The sequence below is a fragment of the Oryctolagus cuniculus genome, chromosome 4, assembly GCF_051225735.1.
Source record: "Oryctolagus cuniculus isolate XC-2025 breed Fujian yellow rabbit chromosome 4, ASM5122573v1, whole genome shotgun sequence".
NCBI classification, from domain to species: Eukaryota; Metazoa; Chordata; class Mammalia; order Lagomorpha; family Leporidae; genus Oryctolagus; species Oryctolagus cuniculus.
This window is the reverse complement of record NC_142870.1, coordinates 112,637,088-112,663,567: the sequence shown is the minus strand read 5'-3', so window position 1 is coordinate 112,663,567 and position 26,480 is coordinate 112,637,088. Positions and strand designations below refer to the sequence as shown.

General features: G+C 39.4%; 1 protein-coding gene across 4 annotated transcripts in view; it reads left to right on the top strand.

Moving 5' to 3' along the window:
- The window catches only part of SERPINI1 (serpin family I member 1), an 89,136-nt gene that overhangs the window by 30,698 nt on the left and 31,958 nt on the right, over nt 1–26,480 (top strand). For all 4 annotated transcript variants that reach the window (XM_070073192.2, XM_089331004.1, XM_008266443.5 and 1 more), the window contains 2 exons: nt 20,827–21,096; nt 22,458–22,688. In XM_070073192.2, the coding sequence (XP_069929293.1) occupies nt 20,847–21,096; nt 22,458–22,688 (481 nt within the window). In that variant the 5' untranslated portion in view covers nt 20,827–20,846. The remainder of the gene's footprint in view (nt 1–20,826; nt 21,097–22,457; nt 22,689–26,480) is intronic.

Genomic DNA, 26,480 nt, shown 5'->3' with positions numbered 1-26,480 from the left:
GTTTTTGCTTATTTTAGTTTTTCAGTTGTAGTCTGAAAATTTCTGGAGAGAAACACTTTAATGTTGTGATCTTTATATAAGTGACGTACCCCAAACCATAGGCATATTCCGTAACTTTTAGAAGTGACAGCTTTTGTGCCTCATCCATTACTTTCCCACAAGACAAAGAACCTTAGGGTAATTCTCTAATGTTAAAAATTAAGCCTTAATATTATTTTTATCAATCTGATAGATAACGGTACCTCTGTGCATTTTTATTTTAATATTGAAAAGTTCAACCACATTTGTATGTGTTTAAGAACAATTTGTAAAATACAGGGGAGGCATTTAGCCTTGTGGTTAAGATGACCCATGTTCCCCATCGGAGTACCCGGGTGTGATAACTGGCTTCAGCTCAGGATTCCAGATTCCTGGTTATGCAGACTCTGGGAAGGTAATGGTGATGCTCAAGTAGTTATGTGCTAATGCACCCGGCAGGCAGCAAATGATGACGCAGGTACTTAGGTCCTTACCACGCATGTAAGAGGACTTGGTGGAGTTCTAGGCTCTTGGCTTTGACCTGGCCCAGCCTAACCTTTTATGAGCATTTGAGAAGTGGACTAATAGATGGGAAACCCTGCCCCTCTCTCATCTGCCTTTCAAATAAATATTTTTAACAAGATAAAATACATAAATATGCACATATTATATATATCTATCTGTATATATTACATATACAATACAGTCATAAATTTTGCACATATGAATAAGTATATGTAAAGCTGAAAAAATTAAGACTATATATGTATATGTTTACGTATGAACATGTTTAAAATTTCCATATCTCCCTGCAATTTTAAAGTTTCATTTTTACTTTTAGTTGAATCCATCTAGATTTTATTTAGATTTGAAGTACAAAGTATGAATTTTCTTCATTTTGTTGAATATGTGAACATCCTGTTCTCCCAACACCAATTATTTCTTACTGAAAAATTTTTCTTAACCCACATTTAAAATGACATTTTAAAATGTCAAATTTTATTATATACTAAATTATATTTCAATCCTCTCAATTAAAATTATTGTAGCTTTTTAATGTATTTTAGTATCCCATCACTGTTGGTTTTTGAATTTTATTTATTTATTTGAGAGGCAGAGAGCCTCCATCCATTGGTTCATTCCTCAGATTCCCTTGGACTGGGCCAATTTGACTCATTTCAGGTCTCCCACATGGGTGGCAGGAACACAATTACTTGAGTCATTACCGCGTCCTCCCAGGATCTGCATTAGCAGGAAGCTGGAGTCAGGTGCTACAGGTGGGTATTCAACCCAGAGACTCTATTATGGGATGGGAGCACTCCAACAAAAGTCAGGGACATCCCATTTGGGGTCTTAACCACTAGGACAAACACCCACCCCCCATTTTCTTTATTCTCAGAATCTTGTTAGCTGTTTTTGCTGCTTAATTTTTTCTACATGAATTTTAGCATTTTTCCTAATTATTTATTTTAGAAGATTTATTTATTTATTTTGAAAGGCAGAGCCTGATAGAGAGAGAGGGAGAGACAGAAAGATCTTTTGAATGCTCCTACACTCCCAAAATGGTCCAAGTGGCCTGGGGCTAGGTCAGGTCAAAGCCAGGAGCCTGGAATTCTATTCTGGTCTCCCACATGGGTGCCAGGGACCCATGCACTTGGGCAATCTGCTGCTGCTTTCCCAGAAGCATTAGCAAGGATCAGAAGTGAAACAGCCGGGTCTCAAACCAGTACTCATATGGAATGCTGTCTTCTCCGGTAGTGGATTAACCCTATGTGCCACAACACCAGCCCCTATTTTTTTTTTTTTAATTTATTTATTTAGTTTGAAAGTCAGAGATACAGAGTGAAGGCGAGAGACAGAGAAATCTTCCATCTACTGCTTCACTCCCCGGATGGCCACAATGATCAAGGCTGTGCCAGGCCGAAACCAGGAGCTTCACTGGGGTCTCCCACATGGGTGGCAGGGACCCAAACTCTTGGGCCATATTCTGCTGCTTTCCCGGGCAATTATTAGGAAGCTGGATTGGAAATGGAGCAGCCGGGGCACAAACCAATGCCCATATGGGATGCTGGCATCACAGGCGGCAGCTTTACTCACTAAGCCACAATGCCAGCCCTGGGCCCCTATTTTTTTTAAAGGTACTAGTTTTGTTGAAACTATATGATATATAAAAATATAAAAAATAAACTATATGATATAAAATGATATATATGATATAAAATCGGGAGAACAGAATTAAGAATAAGGTATCAATTTCCATTTATCTTTTCCAAGTTGTCTGTCTCACAGTTACTGTAAACGATTTACAGGTTGTTTGTTTCAACCAGGATCCAAATAAAACCAGGCATTGTCAATGCGTTGATATGTCTTTCAAATCTTTTAAGCCAGCTGTCTCTCTGCTTCCCAGATTCTCACTGCCATTTATTCCTTCATTTGTTTGTTGACATTGGATCAATCTAACCTGTGGATTCTCCCATCAGTTGAGTCTTGCTGATTGTACCCCATAGTACTGTTAAACATGTTCATCTATCCTGATTTTGAAAAGGATGTTGCATAAGAGATGAAGTATTCTTGTTTCTTTTTTTTTTTTTTTTTGCCCTCTTTCCTCAGCAGCATTTTAACTTTTCTTTGGTATAGGTATTTCTTATTTATTTTTTAGTGTATTCCTAGGGCTTTGAATGATATAATCTCTGTGGAGGCAATTTGGCTGTACTTACCAAATTACAAGTGCATGTATCTTTTGACCTAGCAATTTAACTTCTAGGAATCTTTCCTGCAGAGATAATTACACACCTATGAAATGACATATTTATAAAATTACTCATTGCCGTATTTTTTGTAATAACAAAATTTGCAATAATCTAAATTCCCTTTGGTAGGAGACAAATTAAATAAATTATGGCATATCCATACAGGGAAATGCTGTGAAACTGATAACAAAGAAAATGAGGAAATTCTTTTTTTTTTTTTTTTTTTTTTTTGACAGGCAGAATGGACAGCGAGAGAAAGAGAGACAGAGAGAAAGGTCTTCCTTTTCCGTTGGTTCACCCCCCAATGGCCACTGCGGCCGGCGCCAGGAGCCAGGTGCTTCCTCCTGGTCTCCCATGCGGGTGCAGGGCCCAACCACCTGGGCCATCCTCCACTGCACTCCCGGGCCACAGCAGAGAGCTGGCCTGGAAGAGGAGCAACCGGGACAGAATCTGGTGCCCCAACCGGGACTAGAACCGGGAGTGCCTGCGCCACAGGCGGAGGATTAGCCTAGTGAGCCACGGAGCCGGCCTGGAAATTCTTTATGTAATGATAGGAAGTAGACTCCAACGTATGTTGCAAATCAGTGTATATAAAATGTTTCTTATTATTTCTGGAAGAAAGGAGGTAATACATATAGTGTGTATGCATCACGAGTTATCTTTGGAAATAGTGTTGGTTGGTCCCATCAAGGAGAAACAGGGCTAACAGACAAGGAAATATGGAAAAGGATGTGCTTCTTAATACCTGTTGAATTTTGTACTCTGTCAATGTTTTTACCTATTTAACTCTTCTTAGTAAAAAAAAAATAAATCCATGTACAGTAATGTATTAAATGGTAGCTTAAAATCCTAAGTAACATGTTTTACACTTAAGATTTATTATGGCATTATTTAGAGGTAGAACCCGTATATTAAGGGGAATAAGATTTCATCCAAACATTAAGGGATACCTTGCTAGCAAGTAAGACAATCGAAAATGGAGATGGACAGCTCTGGATCACACGTGGATTTTTGCACAGTCTTGTACATTTAATTCCTGCATTAAATTAGTGGAAACAAACCGTACAACCTCTAAGTCGTATCCACCAAAACAGCATGGTGTAGTTAAGTGATGTGGACTTTGAAAACATCAGATGAAAGTTCAGGTCTTCTAAACTTGGTAGTTTTCAGTTTCTTAATCTACATAATGGGATTACCTCCATGTACCTGCAGACTTGTCATGAGGATTAGCAATCATTTTTATGATATTTAGAGGCCTAGTTTATTGTTTTATTATTCCAGCTCTAGAATACCATTATTAAATGATCTCTAGGGAGAAAATTGAGCTCAAAGGATACATTTTATGAGAACTCTCTTTTGATTTTGCAATTTAGACATGTCTATGGTATTTTTGAATTTTATTAAAATTTCTTAGATCTTCTTCCTCAAGGCATTCACATATGAACTCCATATGCAATACTGGAAATGAAAAAATATGTCAGTTTTGTTGTGGGGACAGAATACCCAACTGGGTTTACTCTAAGTTCTTGTCTTGGTATGAGAGAGGATTCAAAGCAGAAACGTAGATTAAGTGCAAGACCAAGACCAAGATTTATTTACATAAACAGAACACATTCAGACAGGAAAATGGACAGTGGGAAGAGTGGTGTCCACTGCTGCTGTGCCACTGAAGCTCCAGCTATCCCTTTATCAGGTAGGAGGGAGTGCCCTCCTGTACATATGTGGTGGAATGTGGGCAAGGCTTCAGTTCAGGTGGTGCTGGTGGCATCTCCACGTGGAGCTCAGCTATGCACGTGGTGGGAATGCCATCCTGTGTATGGTGAGGAAGTAAGGCTCGGGTTTTGCCAAGCCGGCAGCCATGTGGGGTCGGCATGGAAATCGGGGTTTTGGAATCCGTGTCCCTGGCAGGGAGACTACTGCTCTCTCAGCTCCTTTTCCGTGAACTCCCTGCCTCACCCACATCAGCATCTCCCATCCTGTTTGGATGACCTGTCCCATACTAGTCTGGAATTGACTTTGACTCTCACTGTTTTTTCTTATTAAGAATATGAAATGGTATATTTAAATACAGATCTATATTTTGTCACCATCTATAATCCGTGATGCTCATGACAAACTGATGCCCATTTTCTGTGGGATCAATTATCTGTATTTTTTAAAAACATCAACTCCAGGAAATTCATTCCGCCTAGAGGTTAAGGGGCTGGTTAAGATGCCCGTGTCCTACAGTGGAATGCCTGGGTTTGATTCCTAGTTCCAGTTCTTGACTCCAGCTTCCTGCCAATGCAGTCCCTGGCAGGCAGTTGTTTTGGCTCACATAATAAGGTTTCTGCCACCTATGCGGGAGACCGGAATTGAATGTAAGCCAACTGTAGGTATTTGGGGCATGAACCATCAGAGAGAAGTTCTCTGTCGCCATCACTCTCAAATAAATATTTTTTTAAAGTTAAGCCAGAGAACTTTCATTTTATTAAAATTTCCTTATACACAAATCACATCACATGATAAACTCTGACATACATCTTACAATCTTATTCTCTGAAATTTCTCTGGCACAACTAGGTTCCATTTTAGATAAGCTTAAGCTGCTTATATGTAAGAAGCAATCAAAAGTTAAAAAAAAAATAGACTTCTTCCAGTGATAATGTAAGAGGGAAAGCAGCGCATCCTGGCAGTGTGCCCAGGTTGTGGGCACTGGTGCTCACAAGACAGGATCCATCAGCTAGCCCCCAATCTGCCTGTGCAATGAGGGGAAAACCTTAAAGTGCCTATATAAGGAGCTTGATAACGGATTCCTATCAGTGAGGACTGTTACTCTATGAGATTCAAAAGAAAATAATTAAAGCTATTTCTCTAAAGATCTCTGAAGAGTGGCCCATTTCCAGTTGTGCTGCCTTAGACTTGTTCCCTGCTTACCCAACATAAACACTGCTGACTTCTTGACACCTCTTCCTGCATACTTTTTAAAAGTTACTCCTGTTCTGGAAAATCACAGGGAAATGTTACCAGGATATTTTCATAGAGCCTTTTTGTCTCTACTTGTGTTTTGCTTGATTGCTGCACTCTGCAATAGAAATCACAAGTTGCCTTTGCAGTCACTTGATGATGAGCAGCAGGAAGAAACCAGGGTACTCTCTGGAAATCCCCTTATTACAGTGTGTAGGCAGGTTTATAAATAGAAGGAGCAGGCAGATACTTTCAGATAGCACTAACATAACATTAGTCAGTGTCAGGGACATATTTAATTATAAGTTTGGGAGGGGGGTTAAAACACTAAGCAATAAAATCATTTTTCAACACATTTTTTCTTTCACCTTCCTTATAGTATGTGGTTGTGGTAAAGACCTTCAAAATGCAATGTACGTAACTCAATTTCCCCCAAGTTTAAAAAAAAAAAAAAAGTGTGAGCCAAGAGTATCTTTGTGACTAAGAAAGAACCACTTAATTTAGGCTGGTGTTCTATATCAATGAGGAAGTTCTTTCCGTCAATTTCTAACATTTCCTGGACAGGTGAAGTTAAAAGAATTCTTAGAGGAAATCATAATAAATAATTTTTCCAGATTTCTAAATTAATAATACATTCTGTAAATCATCAAAACAACCATAGGACAAATGAAATAGCAAATGACATATGAAAATGCTAATACGTTTAACAGGTAGCAAACACTCAGTGCCAGGTTGAGGCATGCAAAGTTACTAATATTTGACCACTTTGGCTGACTTAAATAAAGGAGGGATGGAGGGAGGGAGGAAGGAAAATGAAGGGAGGGAAGGAGAGAGAGAAGGAGAGAGGAGAGGAAGGGCGAAAAAAAAGAAGAGGAAGAGAGGGAGGGAGGAAAGAAAGAGGATGGATGGATGGATGGATGGAGGGGAAATAACCAGAGAGAAGGGGAGGGGGGGGGAGAAAGGAGTGGAGAGGGAGGGAGGAAGGCAGGGAGAAAAGAAAGAGGGAAGAGGGAGGGAGGAGGGAACCCTCCATATGTATAACCAAAATCTAGTTTGATATGAGACACTTTGGTGTGGGTAGCCGACAGCCCCATACACATTGTCCTCTATTGAGATACTATGTTATGGTAGTGTGGTTCTCAGTATTTTAAAATTGACATTGAATGCTCTAAAAAAAGTCTTTCTGTAAAAATTGATTTTCTTCAAATCTGTGCGCTAATACATTCTCAGAAAATTTTGCCTCATTCCCCAGCTCTTCAGGATATAGTCAAGTGTCGCTTTAACACTTGAAGATGTGACAAACTACAACTCCTTCCATTAGCAAAATAATTGAGAAGTGAATGACCTCACATCTGAGTATTTTTAGATTTTCAGGAACGTGGCCAACACTGAAAGATTTTATTATACAAGCAACATTTCAATTATGAAAAATCAGAATGTCCATTTTTTAAAAAAATCTGAATGAAAAGCTAAATATCTGTGTGAACAATGTGAACCTAACACATACAGGAAAACGCCACAAAAGTCAATTATGTCATCCTTTTGTCTTCTGTTTCCTTAGTACCTAGCACAGGGGCTAGCCTGTAGTTGGCAAGGATGTCTATATTTAATGAATGAAATAATGGAGTGAATGAAATTCTAAGTATTGCATTCACAATTCAGTATTTCTTTAGCTAAGAAGTACTGCACAAGAAGTTTTTCGGTAACAGTGACTCCCTTTCTCACCTATAAAGATGAGGCAGACAAGATGTTTCCAGCATGAACATCCCACAGTCTTGTAGAAAGCAAAGCCCATTGCCTGAGGGAGGAACAAACAGTAGAGGTTTCTTAAACCCTGAAAGGGAAAATTAGGACCATTAATGCCTTGGCTTAGTTCCATAATGGTCTTGATTAATGATGAGTTTTTACTCATCTCTCTGAAACTACTGGCAGAAATTTTGTCGTAGGGCTTGTGTGTCACTTGGTTAGCTGTTCTGACACAAATCCAAAGGAAATCACTTACTGGCAAGTACAAATTCCCCCAGGTTATGCCAAAGAGAATTATTCATTACCATTTTAGGGATGGTCCAAATCACATTTCCAGGAGGATGGGGGACTAGCCAGCTCAGTGGGTTTTGTTGGCTCTGACTTTATGTTCCATAGTAATCACCTGCTTTAACCAAAAGCCTTTGGAGTTCAAACCAGAGCCCTTCTATTATTTGAAATCTCCTGAAGAAAGTTTGTTTTTAAATTAAAAAAAAATCTCTCATTGCCTCTTTAGTCCAGTTGTAAGAATCCTTGCTAGATAAGCTTAGCAAAAATCCTTCACCCTTACTCTGATCAGATTTCTCATTCCCCAAGCCTCATGTGTTACTACCCTGGGCTCCCTCCACCCAGCGTCCTCTGAAGTCAGGGTAGGCAGAATTGCCCCTACTCCTCATGTTTTGCATTTCTGACCTCTTCCCTGCTCCTTGGCTATAACACCGACTTGTTCTGTGTTTGGAGTTATCCTCAGTCTCTGCACTACTGCAAAACCCCCATTGCAGTCGTCCTTCTTGAAAAACTCTCTTACTGTTCTTAGTACATTTCAAGAATAATTATTTCTTTACCAACATTATTCTGATTTTTTATTTATTTCAAGTGTTTTTTTATTTATTTATTTTCATCTACTTTGAAAGACAGAGTGAAGAGGGAGAGAGAAAGAGAGAGAGGTTTTCCGTCTACTGTACATTCCCAAATGCCTGCAGTATCCATGGCTGGGCCAGGACAAAGCCAGGAGTCTGCAACTCTATCCCAGTTGGCAGATCCTCAAGCACTTAAGCCATCATATCCTGCTTCCCAGGCTGCATAAGCAGGAAGCTGGATTGGAAGCAGAGTAGCCAGGACTTGAACTGACATTAAGATATGAGAAGCAGATGTCCCAAGTGGCAGTTTCACCCACTGTGCCATAGTACCTGCACTATTCTAACTTTTTAAAGGACACAAAGTAATTCAGTATTTTAACTTTTAATTTTTGAAATTTTGTATGGTCTAAGATAGGAAAAGGATTGACCAGAGATATATTTATTTTGTTTCTAATTGTTGAGTCAGAACAGTTTCCCAAGAGCTTATTATAGTTGTGAAATATCTTTAAGATTTACAGCCTTTGTCTGCCACTAAACAGGTGATGTTGCAGCCCAGGCCAGCTCCTACAAAAATTCAAAAATTTAGAAGTCTCAAGCACTTCCAAAGAAAGGGTGACTTTTCTTCTGTGCTGCAGTTCGTCTTCAATTAGGCTTCTCCTGATGCTGGGACACTGAAACAGTGTAGTAAACACATACCAGGGAAGAGTGTCTGGTGCTGTTATTAAGCAGTTGCCTGGGCTGCAGCACCTCCCATATCAGAGTGCTTAGATTTGACTCCTGTCTCACTTCTGATTGCAGCTTTCTGCTAATGCACACTCCGGGAGGCAGCAGGTGATGGCTCAAGTTCTTAGGTCTCTGCCACCCACCTGGGAGATTCAGATTGAGTTCATGGCATTAGTCTGACACATCTCCAGCTGTCAGGGTCATTTGGGGAATGAACTGGCAGATGGGAAATGCCTTTCTGATTCTCTTGTTTTTCCTTTCAGGTAACATAAATAAATAATAACTTGAAAATATATGTATACCAAAATATTGTAGAAATTCTGGGTTTTTTTTTGGCACCTTATTTCCTTGGTTGTTTCCTTACATTCCCAAGACTGACCTAAATAGGCAGATCACCAGGCCTGACTGTGCTCTTGTATAAGTGCAAAACACTTTGGAATTTTACTCTTGTAATGCAGTAAGATCACTGCTGGTTGCTGTTAATCGGTAAGTCCCAGCTACAGAGTTCTACCAAATCACTTTGGGCTATCACTGGTATGGAACCAATTCAGCCAGTAATTAAGGAATGCCTAGTACTTAAGAAAAGGGCAACGTTTCAGTTCCTTTCTACTCTGATCATTGGATTATCCCATAAAAGCAAAAACATTGTTGGAAAGAAAAATTTCTAGTTCTAAGGATTTAAAAAAGCAGTTAACGGACAATTTTTTTTTTGACGGGCAGAGTTAGACAGTGAGAGAGACAGAGAGAAAGGTCTTCCTTCCATTGGTTTACCCCCCAAATGGCTGCTACAGCCGGCGCGCTGCGCCTATCCAAAGCCAGGAGCCAGGTACTTCCTTCTGGTCTCCCATGCGGGTGCAGGGCCCAAGCACTTGGGCCATCCTCCACTGCCTTCCCAGGCCACAGCAGAGAGCTGGACTGGAAGAGGAGCAACCGGGACACAACAGGTGCCCTGACCAGGACTAGAACCTGGGGTGCCAGTGCCGCAGGTGGAGGATTAGCCTAGTCAGCCACGGCGCTGGCCAAGGACAATTATTTTTAATAGGTTATAATCTTGACTTTCATGCAAATAAAAGTGAACATGTGTCAAACATTTTGTTTAGCTTATTAATGAGAGAACCAATAAGATGTATGATGAATTAAGCTGAGAATCTAAAAGGCATACAAGCATGTAAGCCTACCAGAAATAACACAATTAATTTGCTTAATAGATGCAAAATTGGTCAATATCCACAGGGCAGTAATAAGTTGCATTCTACCATAAGTGTGTGATGTTCATTTTAGTAGAAAAGAATTTTTTCCTTCACTATCAGCCTTCTACAACTTAGGGAGTTGTGAAATTGTTCAAAGGAAGAATGCAGACCAGAGTCAGACAAGTCAGAAGTGTATTTTTGGGGCTGACATGGTGGCACCATGGGTTAAGCTGCTGCCTGCAACACTGGCATCCCATATGAACACAAGTTCAAGTCCCAGTTGCAACACTTCTGATCCAGCTCCCTGCTAATGCACCTGAGGAGGCAACAGAAGATGACCTAGGTACTTGGGCCCTGTCACCCACTTGAGAGACCCAGATGGAGTTTCTGGTTCCTGGCTTTGGCCTGCCCCAGCCCCGACTGTTGTGGCTATTTGGAGAATGAACCAAAGGATGGAAGATCGATCTCTCTCTCTCTCTCTCTCCCTCTCTCTCTCCCTTCCTCCCTCCCTCCCTCATTCCTGCCTCGTAATTCTGCCCTTCAAATAAAGTAAATCATTAAAAAAAGAAAGTGTATGTTTTTCAGACAATGCCATTTACTATCCAAAACACTCAGTCATCATCTTAGCCTATTTCCAAGTCTTTCATAACTTTTCTGTTAAATTACATCCTTTTTTTAAAAAAATATTTGTTTGTTTATTTAAAAGGCAGCATGACTGAGAGAAGGAGAGACAGAGTGAGAAATATCTTCCATCCATTAGTTCACTCCCCAAATTCCTACAACAGCCACATAATCTGCTTTGCCATAACGCCCACTGGTTTATAAGTTACTCTCTCCATGGTTCTGCCCTTTTGATTTATCCAGCCATTTGCTCAAGGTTACCTCATTTGAGAGATACTCAAAGAACATTTCTTTTTGCTTAATTCAGTAGTTCAGAGAGAAATAACATAAACATGTATCCTATTGAAAACTGCAAGTTAAGAGCGTGTGGGCTGTGTGGCTAGAGACAAATGTGAAAAAAGAGAAGAAAGGGTCAAATCACGGACATTTGAACTTACCCTGTGGAGGTTTGGCCGACTGACTGGCTTGGTTTGAAGCAGATTGACAATAGGCAGACTAACGGGAGAAAAGCTGTGAAGAAATTTATTAGTGTGCATATGCACAAGAACCATACAAAGTATGAGAACTCAACAAAAAGCTAGAAGCTTGAGGCTTATATCCCCACTTCATTGGTGAGAGAGATGTGGGAGAATCAGGTGGCTTAGAGAAATAGTAAATGATTTGGGGGAGATGCATGGATGGAGGAGATGCAGATTAGCTTGGAGAATGATTCCTTTTGAAATTTGAATGAGCCATAGAGGCTGACCATATTTTTGGACAGTCAGTCCAAGTGTGGGTACATTCCTTGATCTTCTTTCTGAGATGGAGAATGACATTTCAGAGATAGGAAGGCACAGAAGGCAATTGTGTTTCCTGCGGTGGGTCTGGTCTTAAGGCAGATAAAATATCAAAATGAAGGCTCTTCCATCATAGGTGGTTTTCAAAGAACCTTCAATTTAAACCAACACACCAAGGTGCCATATTTTGGGGTACTATTTTCTGAGCACTAACAGTATCCTAGTTTTATTGATGTGATTACAGAATTAAACCTCTTTGTTGTCTTTTTCTCTTGGTTTTGACCCATTGGTTTTATGAAACATCTCAATTTAGAAGCAGTTTTTAGGAAGAAAGAAAATTTAAAATAGAAAAAAAATTTGCACTTCTTAAAAAAAAGAAAAGCAGAGGCATATATTTATTTATACCATGATGTGTTACCCCTTTGGTAAGTGAAAGTTTAAATTTAAACCTTCTTACCATTCTTCTGATTCACTTTTGCCCATCATTCATCATGCTCATGACATGATACTTTCATAATGCATTTTCTGATTGAAACCCTTTTAGTGCCTTTGTGATTGAAAATGTAATCATAGGCATTTCAAAGAATCCTGGGATATTCTCTACATTTCCATTTGATTATTTGTGTAATCCACCCCCACACTCCTACCCTACACACACATTTCAACTTAATTATGTACCTGAGGTTACACAGCTAATTTTCAAAATCATCAGGAAGCTCTGACAGTTTAGCACCTGAGCAATCATCCTCCTGAGTCACTCACCTTTCTCTCTTTGAGAACTATGATTTATTCTGAGAGATTTGGCAAATTCTCAGCCTTTAACTGTACTGCTTGGCATCTAACAGATAGTCCTTTTGTGTATCCCAAGGACAAAAGATTTATCTACTTGCACAGATTTATCTATTTGCATGTGTCTTCTATTCTTGGATCCTTCGTAAAATATGTGGTCGTTGTTTTGCAAGAAAATCAGTTGGATCCTTTCTTGAGTGATGAATATTTGCATTGCTTACCGTAAATTTACATCCTTTATGACCCTTTCTGTTCTATTCTGTATACACGGAATGTCCTAGTGAGAATAGTTCCAGATTCAAGTGTAAGAAAAAACTCAACTGTGAGAGGCAGCACCACTAAGTCAACCGAGGAACACAGTTAAACAAATAGCCTAAAGCTCACACCTGCCGGGCTATGACACTTGCACAGGAAGTGACAGCTGTGTCACAGCTTCCCTTTGTGCCTGAGGACTCACTAGCTTCTGTGGACATTGATAATCAAATTTATTCCAATTTCAGAAAAGTTAAAAATGAGGGAGGGATGAAGCGCCATTCGCAGTGCAACTGAGGAAATTTACTAAATGATAGGTTGCTAAAGTGCAGATTGTTTCAAAAGGTGCTTTTTTTTTTTGCTTGAAAACTCCTTTGCCTGATTTCCCGCCTCACTGCTGCTGACCGAAACTTAAACCTTTCTCTCAGTGAAGTAAGAAAATACGGTGTGCACCTTGTTTGTGCTTTCACCAAGTGCACTAGTGCTAACTGAAGTGAAAGCAATGCTTTACAAAGTTGGAGTGGAACACACCCATCAGTCCTAAAGTTCTTACCAAAATATGGCAAACTGAAAAAAGAGTAGTGAATTGCATCCGTCCATGCAAATTTTTTAAAAAGATTTATTTATTTATTTGAAAGTCAGAGTTACACAGAGAGAAGGAGAGACTGAGAGAGAGAGAGGTCGTCCATCCTCTGGTCCCCAATTGGCTGCAAGGGCCAGAGCTGTACCGATCTGAAGCCAGGAGCCAGGAGCTTCCTCCAGGTCTCCCACATGGTGCGGGGGCCCAAGGCCTTGGGCTGTCTTCTACTGCTTTTCCAGGCCATAGCAGAGAGCTGAATCGGAAATGGCACAGCCAGGTTTTGAACCAGCACCCATATGGGATGTCGGCACTGCAGGTGGTAGCTTTACCCACTGTGCCACAGTGCTGGCCCCTAAATATACCCCCTTTAAAGGTCTTATTTTCATGTTGAAATGTTCATTGTTTTATGTGATTGAAATAGGTGTTGTTTTCATTATTTTTCTTACTCCTACCCCAGTACATTGACTTGATAAAATGAAAATTTAGGAGCTATATGTTGATTCCTTCAATCAAAGGAACTGCTAGTCCTTTGCATGCAAAAAAAAAAAAAAAAAGTCTGAAAATTCACAGGCAGGAGGACTTCAAAATAATATTATTTATTTTAGGTATTTATTTTTAGTTATTTCTTATGGCTTTTTTTTTAACAGCAAAAAGACCTTCAGTCATTTTTCTCAATTACTGAAATTTAACTTATAATTAAAAAACCATTAAAAAAAACTTTAAATAGTTGGGTGATCAGGAAAGCCTAATGGAGTAATGAATAATCAATCTCCATAAGATTAACCTTCAGGCAAATTGAAAAAAAAATCTTTTTAGAGTGTTAATTTTTAGTTTTGTGATGTCTTGTACCTCAGTTACAATATTTAGTTCCCTATTTTAATAAGTATTTTCAGAAGTATTTTATACAATGAGGGTACTTCAAAAAGCTTGTGGAAAATGGAATTAAAAGATAAATTTATTTTGGTGCAAAAAAATGAAATCTATGCATACATACATACAAGAAGTTTATAGAAAATATACATGAAAAAAATCTGCAGATTCCAAAATTTTTTGCACCAAAATAAACCTCTTTTTTGAAACTCGCATTACATTTTAGTTTTTTATTTATTTTCCATTTTAATTGAAAGGCAGGCAGAGACAGAGACAGGTAGAGAGAAATCTTCCATCCGCTAGTTCATTCCCCCACTGCAACAGCCAGTACTAGGCCAGGCTGAAAGCAGGACCACAGAACTCAGTCAAAGTTTTCCATGGGGGTAGCAGGACCCAGGTATTTAAACCATCATCTGCTGCCTCCCGGGGTGCACATTAGCAGGAAGCTGGTTCAGAAGTGGAGTAGCTGGGACTTGAAGCAGATACTCCAATATGGAATGTGGCCACCCCAAGTGACAACTTCACCACTGTGCCATATGCTGTCCCCAAACTTACCTTTTAATTCCATTTTTCCATGAACTTTCTGAAGTGTTTTCATCCATACATACATACAACCTATCCTTCACTGGCAACAATGAGGAAAAATGTGAGAATTAATGATCACCTATTCATTGCTTACTACTTCTACCTTTTCTACTACCACAGCACTGTTACTGTTATACTGCAGCCCCCTGTTGTTTTTATGTAAAAGTATTTTTCATTCAGTAGCTTCAGAATAATGCTCTGTGTGAGAGTAACACATTTGAGAATCTATTGATTATTATTATTAAAACTGGGGCCCTGGCATTTTGTAGACTGATGTTAATACACTCATGTTTGGATACCACCTTTTGTGATTGCTCAAGGTGATGTACTTGTTGTTAATGCATCACATGCCCAGCCATTGCATTGTGCCAGAGTTGGTGACAGTGTCACTTTGTCAGGTTGGAAGGATGGTCTCACACTCAATGAGGAAACACTTTGTCAAAGGGAATAAATAATGGAAATGAGCTTCTACCTCTGGGCTCAGATTAAATTAGCCTTGAGATCAGTTCAGGTGTGGCAGCTTCTCTTGCTGTTCCTTCTAATGCAGCATCATGGACCTGCATCTCATGCAATGTTAATTCAATAAATATTCATTTGGCTCCTAGTATGTGTAACTCATTAGGTTCTTATTCTGATTATCTTAAGAAGTACAAAGATGAATACACTTTCACTTTTGTTTCAAAAAGACTAGGAAAGGACATGATGCATGCATAAAATTTTCTATAAAGAAGGAGGCGGTCATGTGTACTATTGGTGAAACAGGATAAAAATTTCCCCCAGAGGCAGAGGAAAATGCCATTTGAACTGAAGAACCAGAGGGTATTCATGAAGGAGATGAAAGAGGAACAGAATCTTGTGGAGTACCTAGGATTTGAACTTATGAAACTGGTCTGGAATTGTTCCAGAAGCAGATTTAGATAAGCCAGCAACAGGAGAGGGACACTGTGGGAAATGAGCCGCAAAAGGGAATCTGACTAGAACTGCAGGATCCGTGAAGGAGAAGGGTGGGTAGAAAGTTGCACTGGGTCACAGTGTACAGGAGTAGGGATTTTGACTTTTGGTCTACAACATGGAAGAGCTTCTGAGGCTTTGTAAATATAGGCATAAGCTGGCCGTAGGGTACATCAAAACAGTTAACCTGAAGGCTATTCATATGCTGGATTGAACAGGGCAGTAACGTAGGGTTCAGAGAATGGCTGGTGTAGTCACTGAGAATGAATTGAGAGAAAGAACTGCTCCTGCAGCCATGGAAATGGTCATGGGGTGGTGGGAGGGGTGGTGCTGGGAGTGCAGTATGGAACGAGTGTCAGCCTGCCTCATGCTGTGACAACAGAATGCCACAGACTGGGTAACGCATAAAGAGTATAAATCTACTGACTCAGTACTAGAGGCTGGGAGACCAGGATTGAGGAGCCAGCTTATGCAGAGGGCCTTCTTGCTACATCATTGCACGACAGAAGGGCAAAGAGGGCAAGAGAGAGCGGAGGGGAGCTGAACTCCACCCAATCCCATGATAATGAGCCTATTTCTGCAATAACAGCATTAATCATAAACACCTTCCACGAGACCCCACCTCCCAACAGCACCACATGGGGGATGAAGTTGCCAACACATGAACTACTGGAAACACATACAGACCACCTCATTAAGTGTCAGCACATTGTTGAGCATGAGGAAAAAAAGGTTAAGAAGGGTCAGAGACTTTGATGTTTTAAGAAAAAAGAATGAGTTTGATAGATACAGACCCCTGTTTGAGCTACCTTGAATTAGAAGTGCCAGCAGAAGTTGAAGAGTAAACATCCCAAGAACAGTTAGCAATGCACGTTAGAAATTAATACAATAAATAAATAAATCTAGAGCTAGAATTTTTCTTATTTGAGAGAAGAGATTGAATAGGGAATTGAAGTACTTTTTATTTGAGAGTTCGTGAGGGGACATGAGGAATGTTTTACGGAGAACAATGGAGGCCAGGACTGGATGCTTGGAGAACACATGCATTTACAAGGTAGGACAGGGAAAGGAAATTCACTACCATACCACCACTGAACTCTGCACCCCATTGCCATTCAGAAAACGCACTCAAAAGTAATCAGAGGCAGCCGAGGTAGAGAGGCCAGGACTTCAGGGCTGGGGGAAGTGGAATCAGAAAGGCTGGACCAGCCTAATGGAAGTGATTTTGTTTGCAAACTGGAATGCTTACCTTCCAAAAAGAAAAGATCATGTGGCTGTGGATAAACATGTGTTTCCAGTTCAGAGTTCTTTCAAAACAATTTCCTGTAATAACCAGCCCCCACCACTCACAGCCACATGGCTTCTGATTTCTTAGCAGAAGATGTAATCAAGAGCCTGCTGCTCACCTCCCTGGAAGTACCCTTTCCCACAAAGTTGATGAGCACTCTTTACAGGAGCCCTCTACAAGCCTGAAGGATGCATTTGTGGCTTTGACATCTCTGTGGCCCCCAGGAAGAGAAACCATCAGACCTACAGTTCCACCAAACACTACATAATTCTGCATCTGGACCATCTGCCATGGACCAGAGGGTTCTTAACATGAAGTCAGTGAATGCAATCTTCTGTTATCCGGTACATGCATTTTTTAAGGGATGGTTTACCCATCCCTTCATCCTTAAAAGGCTGTCTTTCCTTAAAAATATAAGAACCACTTAGTGCATGGTACATTCATATACAATGGTAGAAGTTCCTGGAGGACAACATCCTTTATATATTTTGATGTCTTGGCCGAATGAATGGATAACAGTGCTACATTAGATGGGCCAGAGGGAATGATGAACTCCTCACATTGACTCTACTGCCTCTTGTTTGACTTGGCAAATATACCTAGACAGAAAACATAGTGGCTGGCGCCATGGCTCAATAGGCTAATCATCCGCCTGCAGCACCGGCACCCTGAGTTCTAGTCCTGGTCAGGGCTCCAGATTCTGTCCCAGTTGCTCCTCTTCCAGTCCAGCTCTCTGCTGTGGCCAGGGAGTGCAGTGGAGGATGGCCCAAGTGCTTGGGCCCTGCACACACATGGGAGACCAGGAGAAGCACCTGGCTCCTGGCTTCAGATCAGCGCGGTGCACCTGCCGCAGCAGCCATTGTGGGTGAACCAACGGAAAAGGAAGACCTTTCTCTCTGTCTCTGTCTCTCTCTCACTGTCCACTCTGCCTGTCCAAAAAAAAAAAAAAAACACACACACACATAGTTTCTCACAGTAGTGCCTCTGTCAGTATAACTAGTGGCTTATAGTGTGTGTTTCACAATCATTCTTTCTCTTAATCTCATGGATTAGAAATTAGTTTCTTCATTACACAAATGAGGAATCTAGGGCTGAGAGATTGTGTGTGACTTGCTAATGTTCACATGGGTGTTTTCAGACCTGGGACTTAAATCCAAGTCTGCTCTTGAAGTCTCTTATCTTCTCATCAGTTATCCAAGATTGGAGAGGCAGTTTACCTTAGTAGTTAAGTCCCTTTACACATGCTTTGGATTCAGTCTGGCTCTTGGACTTCCCAAATAACCTTGAGCAAGTTCCTCCCCTCTCAAAAGCTGCATTTCTACTTATAAAATGATAACAATACAAATTCCTACTTATGTGGTGGTTGCAAAGTTTAAGATAGTCCTCGTAGATACTTAACAAATGTTAGCTATTACTAACATGGTCTCATGGTAAATTCACTTGTAAGTAAAAATGCCTGTAAACCTTATAGACTTGACTCTGTATTCTGGAATGCTTATTTATTGGCAATAAGTTGGCATTTGCTTCATATAAATAAAATCCTTTTCTATCCTGAAATTTGATACTCATGTTAAATGCAGTGGTTTCTAATTAACTGTGTCGTTGACTGACAGATACACCTACCATAAAGTGAATTTAATTGTTTTGTCTTAGAGTAGCTAACATTAAATAAAAACAGTGAGGCCCAGGGTCGGTTCTTTACAGCACAGAAGTTAAGATGTATGTCAGGGGCCAGTGTTGTAACACAGTGGGTTAAGTCGCTGCCTGCGACACCAGCATCCCATATCGGAGGGCCTGTAGGAGTCCTGGCTGCTTCGTTCCCAATCCAACTCCCTGCTAATGCTCTTACGAAGGCAGCTGAAGATGACCCAAGTGCCCGAGTCTCTGCCACTCACATGGGGAGACCTGAATGGAGTTCCAGGCTCCTTGCTTTGACCTGGAGCAGCCCCAGCTGTTGTAGCCATTTGGGAAGTGAACCAGCAGATGAAAGATCAGTCAATCAGTGTTGTGTAATGATTAAGACCATGGGCTTTTGAATTTGACTTGGATGTAAGTTCCATGAAATAGTATTACATCCCATACATTAAATGCTGGCTAAGTCTTATGTCCTCTTTAAACTTAGAGGGGTCCATGGATCAGGAGGGAAAATGGCTCCATATGCTGTATGTCTGCCCTGTCCTGGCTTGTCTGCAGCGAGAATGCCGCCGTAGCTGCACAGTGCCAGTGGAGGCTGGGGTCAGCAGCCTGGCAGAACAGCTGTGCTCTTGGCACCTGGCTTCTGTGCCACTGCAGCATGAAGGACAGAGTCTGCCCAGCCGCAGTAGCTATCGCTTGAGTAGTGGAGGTGGTGGGAATCCATGTTCACGTAGGAGCTGGTGACACCATCCTAAACAAGCAGCAGTGACATCAGCCTGAACATGGGATGGGAGGTAGTCCGGGCAGGGGTGGGGGGTGTTGGGGGAGGAACCTGGGACTTTTCAGACAAGAAGACAACGCTTCTAACCTTAAAATGTGAAGGATTTAGAAGATGTTTTCAGGCAGTTCTCTGAAACAGGAATTACAGATATTACAGGACTCATTAAGATCTGCATAAAAAGCCTGTTGGAAACCTACTGCTCTTCAGTTAAATGTGTATGCACTCTGCTAATTGAGTAATGGAGACTGTTAATGCTCAACCCTAATTAAAATACAATTTTCCAAATGTGTTTGCTCAGTATCACTTTACATATGGTTTTAATGATGGATTTTTTTTAAAAAAAGTCAAGACTAAGCAAGTGACTTAATTGTTTGTATACACAATTTAGCTTTCTAGATGACGGCAGTGACAAAATGGGAGCATATATAGGACAAGCAATCCTGTCCCCCTTGTGTGCGAGTTGGGCTGAGATAGGACTTCTGGAGAAACCGAGGCATAAGAGGCAGACATAGTATTCAGAGATATACGGGCCCTGATGCTACTTTCTCCTCGCGTGACAGAGCATGGCCTTAAGCCCTTCCGGTTGGTTCACGTACCAGACTAGCCTGATTTTGGAGACATTCACTTAAACAGAATTACCCCTTTGTTGGTATCGGCTGACAAAACAACAAAAGTCTGAATAGCAGGACAGTGTTGCGGCAAGAATTCAGCTTCATTCCCAACTTGGGTAGGAGACTCTTCCCTGCCCAAAGATTGTCACGGAGAGCAGTAGCCTCTCAGGGAACCCAGCATGTAAGGAACAACCTACAAGGATGTGCTACGCCTGCGCCTTCTCTGGGTTACCACGTCTTGTGGACTCTGCAGCCTGGGCTGAGTAAAGTTGGACTTGTGACAGGTGTGTGTGTGAGATCTCTTCTCACCTGTGGGTGACCCAGCTGCAAGATGCATTCATTCTACAAAATGTAGGAAATGGGAAAGTGGCATTTTCAAATGCTTGACTTCAGTAGTCCATAATGAGCCCTGTACATATCTGATTTTCATCATGATGGTTCTGGACCCACATAGTTTTATGGAAGCTAGAGTAAGTTGGGTCAGGATCATGATCGAAATATATGGAGCAAGGCTGTGACAAACTGAGAAAGTAGCATCAGCAAACACGAGTTATACATCCTTGTTGTATATGCATGTATGCATAGTCTGAAGCTCATGGAGGTGAGATCCATGGCTATCTTATTACTGAAAGAATCCTCAGAACTTTCCAGTGTTACTGTTCATTTGGCTATTAATTGACCTTTTAAAAGCAGTACTTTTCAATATATCCTTTAATGGGGACTTTCATTATAAACACTGTGTCTACAAAACTTTGACCCACTTTATAACTTTACCAAGATATAATTCTTTATATATTTCTTCTATTTCTCTGAAATAATAATAGTTAATAATTCATATGTAAATATTTGTTTTGTAGGCTTGAAACTGTATTCCAATATGGCTTTGCTTGGACTCTTCTCTTTGCTGGTTCTGCAAAGTATGGCTTCAGGGGCCCCTTTCCCTGATGAAACCATTGCTGAGTTGTCAGTGAATATGTATAACCATCTTCGATCCACTGGGGAAGACGAAAATATCCTCTTCTCTCCACTGAGCATTGCCCTTGCAATGGGAATGATGGAACTTGGGGCCCAGGGGTCTACCCTGAGAGAAATCCGCCATTCAATGGGATATGATAGCCTGAAAAATGGTAAGTGTGCTTAGATTTGATTTCTCCAGACAGTTTGACTTTAGCTTTGAACTCAGTTGTGTTGTCTTATGCCAGAGGCAGCAATATTTACGAAGGAGAAGAAATAATCTCATTTAGATAATATGGCTAGGAGAAAGATAAAGCAATAAGAAAGATGTTGATTCTTAGCTCCATTTATGGCACAGTGAATCTAAGGAAATCACATCTTTTTAAAATCATTATTACTTAAATAAACCCCACTGTGATAAACAGCACTAAGCATGATTCTGAGGTTTCTAATCTAGAGGGGGAAAGCTTATATGCATCAATTATCACAGAAATAAATGAAAAATTATAACTGTTTTACATGCTGTATATAAAAAAAAAGCAACATGGTTTGGGCCAGCGCTATGGCACAGTAGGTTAATCCTCTACCTGTGGCGCTGGCATCCCATATGGGCGCTCTAGTCCCTGCTGTTCCTCTTCCAATCCAGCTCTCTGCTATGGTCTGAGAAAGCAGTAGAAGATGGCCCAAGAGCTTGGGCCCCAGCACTCACATGGGAGACTGGGAAGAATCACCTGACTCCTGGCTTTGGATTGGTGCAGCTCTGGCTGTTGTGGCCATTTGGGGAGTGAACCATCGGAAGGAAGACCTTTCTGTCTCTCTCTCTCTCTCTCTCTCTCTCTCTCCCACTGTCTGTAACTCTACCTATCAAATAAATAAATAAAATCTTTAAAAAAAAAACATGGTTCTTCAAGAATATCAGATATTTTGGCTTAAAGCCAATTGTATCTTTAAATGATATTAATGAATTTTTTTTGAAACAGTGTGTTATTATAAAAGTTATGTATGTAACAGAAAATTTCCAGCCAAAAATATTGTAATAACTTTGAAATTATGTAAATTTTATATTTTAATGCACCTAAGGTACAAGTGAATTAACTCATTTAAAAGTTAAGAACTGAAACAAGTTCTAATAGATTTTCTAGTTACAAGACTTTTTAAAGGTCCAATGAGAGTAAAATTTAGAGAAATATCATGAATTTTATGCAATATAATTAAACTTAGTTCTTCCTGATAATTATAAAATAAAACTAATTTAATGAAACTAACCCGAATACTTTGAAAGAAAATAACATAAAACATCTCTATTTTGTAGAAACTAACCAAATTTATAATATTAATGTACAGAAAGTTAATTTGAACATCAAGATACAGAACAAACATTGAAAAATCCTTACCATGCAATGTGAACAATAAGCCTGGTACAGTTCCCTTGAGCCCCTGCTCTTTTAATGTCCCTTGTCATGTTCAGTGCTCCTCCACTCCTTGATCTCTCACCACGTTTCTCTATTAATAAGCATCCTCTCTCATCTTGCAGGTGAAGAATTTTCCTTCTTGAAGGATTTCTCTGACATGGTAACTGCTGACGAGAGCCAGTATGTGATGAAAATTGCCAATTCCCTCTTTGTGCAAAATGGATTTCATGTCAATGAGGAGTTTTTGCAAATGTTGAAAAAATACTTTAATGCAGAAGTGAATCATGTGGACTTCAGTCAAAATATAGCCGTGGCCAACCACATCAATAGATGGGTGGAGAATAGCACCAATAGTATGTCATTTCTTTCCTTTGTTTCTCTTACAACTTGGCTTTAACTCTTTTATTTCCAAAGGCATATGTTTCCTCGCTCCCTTTGCTAGCATTCAGCTTGGTATGTAATAATTATTTTGTATTGGTTGTGGTCTATTTTAGCAACATTATATATGAATGAGCATTGAAAAAAACAGTAAAATCTTTTGGCATGTGTAGAATATTGGTCCTCTTAATCTGAAATCTGTACTCTCTGATTGAGCCAACTATTTAATAAATTAGTTTCTAGACAGAATGAGACAGTTTTTGGCTCCTTTAACAGAAAATGATTAAAATAAAACAAGAGAGGGTTAGATCAGAATTTAAAGATGTTTGTCAGCTTCAGAAACACAGAGTTTGATTAATAACATAAAAATTGTATAGGATTCATTTTTCTTAATAAAGAAGTCCATGTTAAACCCAAATAAATGATGAGGAATTAGAAAAAAATGCACTATTTTTAGTTTTATTTCTCATTAATATTTTTAAATATATTTATGTTTTCCAAATGTTTCATACTTTATCATTTAGTTTTCATCTTTTTTCCAGCAACATAGTTGAAACTAGGTTAAAAAATGAAACTACAGAAAATAGATTACTATACCTGTAATAAAGTCATTTTGCCAAAACTCTCTAAAATAATGTTAATCTAAAATTTTATTCAGGATAAAAATAACCTCATCAGATACTCTCTGTCCTATAATAACCAAAATATTAGGGCACCTTCTGCCTTAAAAAGTGCTGTGTTTATACACAGAGCATATACAGAGAATACAGAGCATATTTCAACTGAGAGAGTAAAATATAGGATAGAAGAGAGCTGTAATTGTTTAATATTTAAAGAATAAATCAAGAATAATAACTTACCTAAACTAGATTGAATTATGAAAATCTGTTTTAAAAGTTTTTGAAACAAATTTTTTTTACCAGAAAACTTTTACTTAAAGTATACAAAGTTCATTCATTTTGTAAACAACTTTAGGAACATAGTGATTCTTCCACCAAACACACCCTCCCAACCGTACTCTCACCTTTCTTCCTCCTCCCTCTCCTATTCCCATTCTTATTTTTTACTAAGATCTATTTTCAAATAACTTTACACATAACTTTGTAAGAGTAACTCTATGCTAAGTAATGAGTGCAACAAATAGTATGAAAAAAGCTTTTATTATATCTCATTTCATACAAGCATTCCTTTTTAAGTTGATATCTACTTTTCAATAAATGTTTAAATAAAATGTAAAAAAAAAAATTGTAAAACTCCTGTAATTAAACTAGTGTGGACCTTGTCCATGAGTGGACAGAACAACCAGTGAGATAGAGCACAATCCTGAATAAGACCCATGGAAATTCACCATACAATAAAAGTAGAACCTCCAATCACTTGAAGACTATTTAAAAATTATAGGAGATCTATACCTTAGACCATATATATGAATAAACCTGAAATGTAACAGAGATAGATAAGTCTGAGAACGTGGTTGGAAGAAAAATGATAAAATTAATTTCTGACTTGGATCTCACCTGGGTCTAACTATGACTTAAAATTCAATCACAACAACAAAATTATTTAACTACATAGAATATAAAGATCATAACTAACAGCTTCACAAAAACACTATAACACCATAACAAAACCAAAAGCCAAGTGGGAGAAAATATTTCTTTTGTATTATCACAGATAAAAGACTTAAAGTCCTAAAAGAATAAAGAATTTTTTACAATTGAGGAAAAAAGAAAAACCAAAAATTAATGGAAAAAACATGATATGTATAAGTAATTTTTAAGTGACCCTTAAATACATAAAAATATGTTCACCCTTAAAATATATTTACATATATAAACTATATTCAAATATGTATTGTATAATAAAATGGAACTATAATGTGATACTATTAATTACAAAATAGGAAAATAATTTTGAATGCTTAGCACATCTGCTACCAGTGCTGTGAGAAAGCAAGCACTCTTTGTTAATGTAAAAGAAAAACTTTGGAGAAGAAGTTGGTTCTATCTACATAAGTACATATGTACTCATTTCTTGATTGAGCAGTTCCCTTTCTAGGAGTTTACTAAGAAGAGGAACTACAATGATATACAACACATTTGTGTAAAATTCTTCACTGCATCATTGTTTATAAGTGTAAAAGATTAGAAACATTCTAAGTTTACACAGAGTAGACTGAGTAAACCGTGGTTCATCCACTCCATGGAGTACTCTGAAACTTTTTTAGTTTTTAAAAATTTTTTAAGGTGATCAAAATTACAGGTATTTCATATATACAGATTTAGGAACATAGTGATGCTTCCCACCCTGCCCTCATTTCCACCCTCACTCCTACCCCTCCTCCTCCCTCCTCTCTTACCCTCTCAGTTTTTACAATAGTCTACTTTCAGTTTACTTTATACTCATAAGATTAACCCTACACTAAGAATTCAACAATTAGTAAGAAGAAGAAAAAACAAAAAAAACACTGTTCCTCATTAGTCCAGACAAAGGCTGTAAATAGTCATGAAATCTCAGAATGCCAATTTCACTCCTATATGGTACATTTTTTGATACTTTGTTACCTCAGATCAGGGTAAATATATGGTATTTGTCTTTTTGAGACTAGTTTATTTCACTAAGTATAATGGTTTCCAGTTGCATCCATTTTGCTGCAAAAGACAGAATTTCAGGGCCGGCGCCGCGGCTCACTAGGCTAACCCTCCGCCTAGCGGCGCCGGCACACAGGGTTCTAGTCCCGGTCGGGGCGCCGGATTCTGTCCCGGTTGCCCCTCTTCCAGGCCAGCCCTCTGCTGTGGCCAGGGAGTGCAGTGGAGGATGGCCCAGGTGCTTGGGCCCTGCACCCCATGGGAGACCAGGAAAAGCACCTGGCTCCTGGCTCCTGCCATCGGATCAGCGCGGTGCGCCGGCCGCAGCGCGCCGGCCGCGGCGGCCATTGGAGGGTGAACCAACGGCAGAGGAAGACCTTTCTCTCTGTCTCTCTCTCTCACTGTCCACTCTGCCTGTCAAAAAAAAAAAAAAAAAAAAAAGACAGAATTTCATTATTTTTATGGCTGTTATTCCATGATATGGTTGATTTCATGTCTTAGCTATTGCGAATTGAACTGCAATAAACGTGGGGGTACAGATAACTCTTTCATATACCGATTTCTTTTCCTTTGGGCAAATTTCCAGGAGTGGGGTGGCTGGGTCATGTGGTAGGAATATTCAGATTTCTGAGTTATCTCTATACTGTCTTCCACAGTGTCTATACTAGTTTACATTCCTACCAATAGATTAGGGGACCTTTTTCCCCACATCCTTGCTGGCATTTATTGTTTCTTGATTTTTCTGTATAAAATCCACTCTAACAGATGAGATGAAACATAATTGTGGTTTTCATTTGCATTTTCCTGATGGCTTCTGTCATGAGTGGCACACATAGGGCAGCTCTGTTTTCAAATTTTTGTGGAAACTTTTGGCAAACAGCATTGTAAGCTAAATTTATTTTCACTCACCTGTTTTCATCCAGTCAAAAGCATAGTTATTAGTTATTTGTTTTTTGGTTTGTTTTTTTTTTTTTTTTGGTAGAAAGATGTCCAGTAAACACAGTGAAGAGTTTGAATTGGGTGACATTTAATCATGTTCATTGTTCAAGCATAAACTCAGAAACGTTTATTGTTTCTCTGTGTTAAGAATTTTACATACATCCTTGCAACTAAAAAGTGATGAACAAAGCCAGAAATTTCACTGTATGAAGTTCCATGGTTTGTGTAAGTGTCAAGATA